This window comes from Mustelus asterias, unplaced genomic scaffold (assembly GCF_964213995.1).
Source record: "Mustelus asterias unplaced genomic scaffold, sMusAst1.hap1.1 HAP1_SCAFFOLD_4950, whole genome shotgun sequence".
Classification (NCBI taxonomy): domain Eukaryota; kingdom Metazoa; phylum Chordata; class Chondrichthyes; order Carcharhiniformes; family Triakidae; genus Mustelus; species Mustelus asterias.
This window is the reverse complement of record NW_027594893.1, coordinates 2,501-10,704: the sequence shown is the minus strand read 5'-3', so window position 1 is coordinate 10,704 and position 8,204 is coordinate 2,501. Positions and strand designations below refer to the sequence as shown.

Sequence of the window (8,204 nt, the reverse complement as noted above, 5' to 3'; positions counted from 1 at the left end):
GAGACAGAGAGAGAGAGAAAGAGAGAGCGAGAGAGACAGAGAGAGAGAGAAAGAGAGAGAGAGACAGAGAGAGAGAAAAAGAGAGAGCGAGAGAGACAGAGAGAGAGAGAAAGAGAGAGATGTTAAATCAGTTAATTAACAATACAAAGATCTTTTCCTGTTTTTCCGTTAAACTGTATCTGCCGCCTGTTTGCCCACCCTGAGCAGGAAATGGGAGGGGGGGGAGGATTGGGAACCTTCCGCACCGCCGGGGAGGATTGAGGCTGCCCGCGGATGCCACACTCTGCCCCCATGCGCAAGAACGCACGCACACCGCATCGCCAGCATCACACACCGGGCGTCACGGGGTCCAGGCGTACGAGGCACGGGGATCCGTCCTTTCCAACACGCCAACAACACGCCAACAACAACACGACCCTCCGGCGAACACGGCCCAAGTGTCACGCGATCCGATTCGAAGCGATTGAACTCCCAGTGACCCTCCAGCGCGAACCTGACTGCGAAGGACGGCGGATCGCGGGGGGCAGGGAGGCGGAGCGGGGAAAAGGGGATTGGGGGATGTCCGGGAGACTGGGGGAATTCAGCGAGAGAGTTTCGACACACACACCTCAGCGGACAGGGAGTAGGCAACAACTATTCCCCCTGTCCTGTGTCCATGGTACAAGGGGGCACCAACAAGGAGGATATCAGTCTCTCCGTCTCCATCGACATCCACAGTACACAACTCCGACCCAAAATAAGATCCAATCTGAAATAGAATCCGGAAATAATCATCATACAGAGTAAAGCTCCCTCTACACTGTCCCCATCAAACACTCCCAGGACAGGTACAGCACGGGGTTAGATACAGAGTAAAGCTCCCTCTACACTGTCCCCCATCAAACACTCCCAGGACAGGTACAGCACGGGGTTAGATACAGAGTAAAGCTCCCTCTACACTGTCCCCATCAAACACTCCCAGGACAGGTACAGCACAGGGTTAGATACAGAGTAAAGCTCCCTCTGCACTGTCCCCATCAAACACTCCCAGGACAGGTACAGCACGGGGTTAGATACAGAGTAAAGCTCCCTCTACACTGTCCCCCATCAAACACTCCCAGGACATGTACAGCACGGGGTTAGATACAGAGTAAAGCTCCCTCGACACTGTCCCCCATCAAACACTCCCAGGACAGGTACAGCACGGGGTTAGATACAGAGTAAAGCTCCCTCTACACTGTCCCCCATCGAACACTCCCCGGACAGGTACAGCACGGGGTTAGATACAGAGTAAAGCTCCCTCTACACTGTCCCCCATCGAACACTCCCAGGACAGGTACAGCACGGGGTTAGATACAGAGTAAAGCTCCCTCTACACTGTCCCCCATCAAACACTCCCAGGACAGGTACAGCACGGGGTTAGATACAGAGTAAAGCTCCCCCTACACTGTCCCCATCAAACACTCCCAGGACAGGTACAGCACGGGGTTAGATACAGAGTAAAGCTCCCTCTACACTGTCCCCATCAAACACTCCCAGGACAGGGACAGCACGGGGTTAGATACAGAGTAAAGCTCCCTCTACACTGTCCCCCATCAAACACTCCCAGGACAGGTACAGCACGGGGTTAGATACAGAGTAAAGCTCCCTCTACTCTGTCCCCCATCAAACACTCCCAGGACAGGTACAGCACGGGGTTAGATACAGAGTAAAGCTCCCTCTACACTGGCCCCCATCAAACACTCCCAGGACAGGTACAGCACGGGATTAGATACAGAGTAAAGCTCCCCCTACACTGTCCCCATCAAACACTCCCAGGACAGGTACAGCACGGGGTTGGATACAGAGTAAAGCTCCCTCTACACTGTCCCCATCAAACACTCCCAGGACAGGGACAGCACGGGGTTAGATACAGAGTAAAGCTCCCTCTACACTGTCCCCATCAAACACTCCCAGGACAGGTACAGCACGGGGTTAGATACAGAGTAAAGCTTCCTCTACACTGTCCCCATCAAACACTCCTAGGACAGGTACAGCACGGGGTTAGATACAGAGTAAAGCTCCCTCTACACTGTCCCCCATCAAACACTCCCAGGACGGGTACAGCACGGGGTTAGATACAGAGTAAAGCTCCCTCGACACTGTCCCCCATCAAACACTCCCAGGACAGGTACAGCACGGGGTTAGATACAGAGTAAAGCTCCCTCTACACTGTCCCCATCAAACACTCCCAGGACAGGTACAGCACGGGGTTAGATACAGAGTAAAGCTCCCTCTACACTGTCCCCCATCAAACACTCCCAGGACAGGTACAGCACGGGGTTAGATACAGAGTAAAGCTCCCTCTACACTGTCCCCCATCTAACACTCCCAGGACAGGTACAGCACGGGGTTAGATACAGAGTAAAGCTCCCTCTACACTGTCCCCCCATCAAACACTCCCAGGACAGGTACAGCACGGGGTTAGATACAGAGTAAAGCTCCCTCTACACTGTCCCCCATCAAACACTCCCAGGACAGGTACAGCACGGGGTTCGATACAGAGTAAAGCTCCCTCTACACTGTCCCCCATCAAACACTCCCAGGACAGGTACAGCACGGGGTTAGATACAGAGTAAAGCTCCCTCTACACTGTCCCCATCAAACACTCCCAGGACAGGTACAGCACGGGGTTAGATACAGAGTAAAGCTCCCTCTACACTGTCCCCCATCAAACACTCCCAGGACGGGTACAGCACGGGGTTGGATACAGAGTGAAAGTCGGGGATTAGTTCTGTTGCATCCAGTGCCCTTCCCACCAGCGGGCATCCCCTGGCTGCCCCGTTGCCCCTCTCGCGGGCGTGGAGATGAGCTGTCTCGACCTACCTGCTCCCCGGGGATGTGCTGTCGAAGCTCCCACTGGCTGCCGTTCTCTCCCCGTTGCAAGGCTAGGACCTTGCCCTTGTGCTGGAAACGCGGCGCACCCACCACGTACGTTGTCCGGTTGGCGCGGACGGCAGCAGCCACCGAGTAACCTGGCGCCGGAGAGGCGGGAGAGAAGAGGGGGGGGGGCAGAATTAACCGGCGGCTGGAGTTGGCCCATCGAGGGCCCCCATGCAAAGAGAGGGAAACTTGTCACATTCCCCCCGAGCCCAGGAAGATGGCCGCTCATTCTAACTTTGAAATATAGAACAAAGAACAAAGCACAGTACAGCACAGGAAACAGGCCCTTCGGCCCTCCAAGCCTGTGCCGCTCCTTGGTCCAACTAGACCAATCGTTTGTATCCCTCCATTCCCAGGCCGCTCATGTGACTATCCAGGTAAGTCTTAAACGATGTCAGCGTGCCTGCCTCCACCACCCTACTTGGCAGCGCATTCCAGGCCCCCACCACCCTCTGTGTAAAAAACATCCCTCTGATGTCTGAGTTATACCTCGCCCCTCTCACCTTGAGCCCGTGACCCCTCGTGATCGTCACCTCCGACCTGGGAAAAAGCTTCCCACTGTTCACCCTATCTATACCCTTCATAATCTTGTACACCTCTAATAGATCTCCCCTCATTCTCCGTCTTTCCAGGGAGAACAACCCCAGTTTACCCAATCTCTCCTCAGAGCTAAGACCCTCCATACCAGGCAACATCCTGGTAAACCTTCTCTGCACTCTCTCTAAAGCCTCCACGTCTTTCTGGTAGTGCGGCGACCAGAACTGGACGCAGTACTCCAAATGTGGCCTAACCAGCGTTCTATACAGCTGCATCATCAGACTCCAGCTTTTATACTCTATACCCCGTCCTATAAAGGCAAGCATACCATATGCCTTCTTCACCACCTTCTCCACCTGTGTTGCCACCTTCAAGGATTTGTGGACTTGCACACCCAGGTCCCTCTGTGTTTCTATACTCCTGATGGCTCTGCCATTTATTGTATAACTCCTCCCTACATTATTTCTTCCAAAATGCATCACTTCGCATTTATCCGGATTAAACTCCATCTGCCATTTCTCTGCCCAATTTTCCAGCCTATCTATATCCTGCTGTATTGCCCGACAATGCTCTTCGCTATCCGCAAGTCCAGCCATCTTCGTGTCATCCGCAAACTTGCTGATTACACCAGTTACACCTTCTTCCAAATCATTTATATATATCACAAATAGCAGAGGTCCCAGTACAGAGCCCTGCGGAACACCACTGGTCACAGACCTCCAGCCGGAAAAAGACCCTTCGACCACTACCCTCTGTCTCCTATGGCCAAGCCAGTTCTCCACCCATCTAGCCACTTCTCCTTGTATCCCATGAGCCTTAACCTTCTTAACCAACCTGCCATGAGGGACTTTGTCAAATGCCTTACTGAAATCCATATAGACGACATCCACGGCCCTTCCTTCGTCAACCGTTTTTGTCACTTCCTCAAAAAACTCCACCAAATTTGTAAGAAAGAGAGGAGATAGGAGCAGGAGGAGGCCATTCTGCCCTTCCAGCCTGCTGCCCCATTCCCCACCATCATGGCCCATCATCCAACCCAACAGCCTCATCCTGCTTTCCCCCCATAACCTTTGACCCCGTTCGCCCCCCGAGCGCTCCATCCAGCCGCCTCTCCAATACAGTCATTGTTTTGGCATCAACTCCTTCCTGTGGGAATGAATCCCACAGGCTCCCCGGGTGAAGGAATATCTCACCTCCCGTCCTAAATGGTCTCCCCCCCAATCCTCAGACTGTGACCCCCCCTGGTTCTGGACTCCCCCCACCATCGGGGACATCCTCCCTGCATCTACCCTGTCTGGTCCTGTTAGAGCTTGTCGTATGAGGAACGGGTTGAGGACTCTGGGTCTGTACTCGTTGGAGTTTAGAAGGATGAGGAGGGGGGATCTTATTGAAACTTACAGGATACTGCGAGGCCTGGATAGAGTGGACGTGGAGAGGATGTTTCCACGAGTAGGAAAAACTAGAACCAGAGGGAACACAACCTCAGGCTGAAGGGGCGATCCTTTAAAACGGAGATGAGGAGGAATTTCTTCAGCCGGAGGGTGGGGAATGTGTGGAACTCTTTGCCGCAGAAGGCTGTGGAGGCCGGGTCATTGAGTGTCTTTAAGACAGAGATAGATAGGTTCTTGATTAATAAGGGGATCAGGGGTTATGGGGAAAAGGCAGGAGAATGGGGATGGGAAAAATATCAGCCATGATTGAATGGGGGAGCAGACTCGATGGGCCGAGTGGCCTCATTCTGCTCCTATGTCTTATAGAGGAGGGATTGAATAAACTGGAATTGTTCTGGTTTGATTAGTAAGCTTGCGGACGACGCAAAGGATTTGCGGATAGCGATGAGGACCATCAGAGGATACAGCAGGATAGAGATCGGTTGGAGACTTGGGCGGAGAGATGGCAGATGGAGTTTAATCCAGACAAATGTGAGGTAACGCATTTTGGAAGGTCTAATACAGATAGGAAATATACAGTCAATGGCAGAACCCTTAAGAGTATTGATAGGCAGAGGGATCTGGGTGTACAGGTACACAGGTCACTGAAAGTGGCAACGCAGGGTGGAGAAGGTAGTCAAGAAGGCATGCTTGCCTTCATCGGCCGGGGCATTGAGTTTAAAAATTGGGCAAGTCATGTTGCAGCTTTATAGAACCTTAGTTCGGCCGCAGTTGGAATATAGTGTTCAATTCTGGTCGCCACACTACCAGAAGGATGTGGAGGCTTTGGAGAGGGTTACAGAAAAGATTTACCAGGATGTTGCCTGGTATGGAGGGCATTAGCTATGAGGAGAGGTTGGAGAAACTTGGTTTGTTCTCACTGGAGGTTGAGGGGAGACCTGATAGAAGTCTACAAGATTATGAGGGACAGAGTGGATAGTCAGAAGCTTTTTCCCCCAGGGTGGAAGAGTCAGTTACTCGGGGGGGGGCACAGGTTTAAGGTGCGAGGGGCAAGGTTTAAAGGAGATGTACGAGGCAGGTTTTTTACACAGAGGGTGGTGGGTGCCTGGAACTCGCTGCCGGGGGAGGGAGTGGAAGCGGATACGGGAGTGAGTTTTAAGGGGCGTCTTGACAAATCCATGAATAGGATGGGAATAGAGGGATACGGTCCCCGGAAGGGTAGGGGGTTTGAGTTCAGTCGGGGGCAGCATGGTCGGTGCAGGCTTGGAGGGCCGAAGGGCCTGTCCCTGTGCTGGAATTTCCTTTGTCCATTACAACCATACCTTTCCGATATTGGAGGTACTCCTTCTAATTAGTGTAGACCTGATTTCATTTCACATTAGCCTGTCAGTCCAATACATGACAGATACCTCAGGGAATTGCGAAACACTGCTTTACTCAATGACCCTTCATCTGCTAACCCAAAACCCGCAGGGTAGGTTGTTGCATGAGGTTAAATCTCACAGGATCCAGGGTGAGGTATCTAAATGGATTCAAAATTGGCTTCTTGACAGAAGCCAGAGGGTGGTTGTAGAGAGTTGTTTTTCAAACTGGAGGCCTGTGACCAGCGGTGTGCCCTCAGGGATCAGTGCTGGGCCCACTGTTATTTGTCATTTATATTCATGATTTGGATGAGAATATAGGGGGCACGGTTAGTAAGTTTGCAGATGGCACCAAGATTGGTGGCATAGTGGACAGTGAAGAAGGTTATCTCCGATTGCAACGGGATCTTGATCAATTGGGCCAGTGGGCTGACGAATGGCAGATGGAGTTTAATTCAGATAAATGCGAGGTGATGCATTTTGGTAGATCGAACCAGGGCAGGACTTACTCAGTTAATGGTCGGGCGTTGGGGAGAGTTACAGAACAAAGAGATCTCGGGGTACATGTTCATAGCTCCTTGAAAGTGGAGTCACAGGTGGACAGAGTGGTGAAGGCGGCATTCGGCATGCTTGGTTTCATCGGTCAGAACATTGAATACAGGAGTTGGGACGTCTTGTTGAAGTTGTACAAGACATTGGTAAGGCCACACTTGGAATACTGTGCACAGTTCTGGTCACCCTATTATAGAAAGGATATTATTAAACTAGAAAGAGTGCGGAAAAGATTTACTAGGATGCTACCGGGACTTGATGGATTGGGTTATAAGGAGAGGCTGGATGGACTGGGACTTTTTTCTCTGGAGCGTGGGAGGCTGAGGGGTGATCTTATAGAGGTCTATAAAATAATGAGGGGCACAGATCAGCTAGATAGTCAACATCTTTTCCCAAAGGTAGGGGAGTCTAAAACTCGAGGGTATAGGTTTAAGGTGAGAGGGGAGAGATACAGAAGGGTCCAGAGGGGCAATTTTTTCACACAGAGGGTGGAGAGTGTCTGGAACGAGAGGCAGTAGTAGAGGCGGGTACAATTTTGTCTTTTAAAAAGCATTTAGACAGTTACATGGGTACGATGGGTATAGAGGGATATGGGCCAAATGCATTGGGACTAGCTTCGTGGGTAAAAGAAAGGGGCGGCATGGACAAGTTGGGCCGAAGGGCCTTTTTCCATGCTGTAAATCTTTATGACTCTATATCTAACCCCTGGAATCTGTCATCTCATCTTTGCTAGGCTTCTCTCAGGCTGCCTTTACACGAATAGCTTTGACAGAGGCACTTTGCCAAGGCAATGGACTGTATCAATCCAGGGATCTTCTGTATCCCTCCCCTCTCACCTGAAAACTATGCCCTCCAATTCTAGACACCCCTCGAGTCCAAAACTAGGTAGGCACCACGCAGTCGGAGGGTCCGCGCAGAGGGGTTATCGCTTACCTAGATAGGCATCCTTCATGTCTGTGTGTGACTTGGAGACATTCATGAAAGTTGATGAGCCTCCACGAAACTCGATGATCCCACCGGACCAATCGAATGAACCCAACGAACCAACTACAATGGCGTCCTGTGGATAGCAAAGAAAAAGGAGATGGACGTCACAATGCGGCGCTCCCTCAGCACCGACCCTCCCACAGTGCGGCGCTCCCTCAGCACCGACCCTCCCGCAGTGCGGCGCTCCCTCAGCACTGACCCTCCCACAGTGCGGCGCTCCCTCAGCACCGACCCTCCCACAGTGCGGCGCTCCCTCAGCACCGACCCTACCACAGTGCGGCGCTCCCTCAGCACCGACCCTCCCACAGTGCGGTGCTCCCTCAGCACTGACCCTCCCACAGTGCGGCGCTCCCTCAGCACTGACCCTCCCACAGTGCGGCGCTCCCTCAGCACCGACCCTCCCACAGTGCGGCGCTCCCTCAGCACTGACCCTCACACAGTGCGGCGCTCCCTCAGCACTGACCCTCCCACAGTG

At 52.5% G+C, this 8,204-nt stretch overlaps 1 protein-coding gene across 1 annotated transcript in view; it reads right to left on the bottom strand.

The window, feature by feature from the left end:
• Positions 1-607: 607 nt before the first annotated feature.
• LOC144491297 (integrin alpha-X-like) overlaps positions 608-8,204 on the bottom strand; it is a gene marked incomplete at its 3' end in the record, with an annotated part of 8,632 nt that continues 1,035 nt past the window's right edge. Inside the window, exons 3-5 of the mRNA XM_078208971.1 lie at positions 7,676-7,802; positions 2,845-2,993; positions 608-748 (exon numbers count right to left, since the gene is read on the bottom strand). Coding sequence (XP_078065097.1) covers positions 608-748; positions 2,845-2,993; positions 7,676-7,802 — 417 coding nt within the window. The remainder of the gene's footprint in view (positions 749-2,844; positions 2,994-7,675; positions 7,803-8,204) is intronic.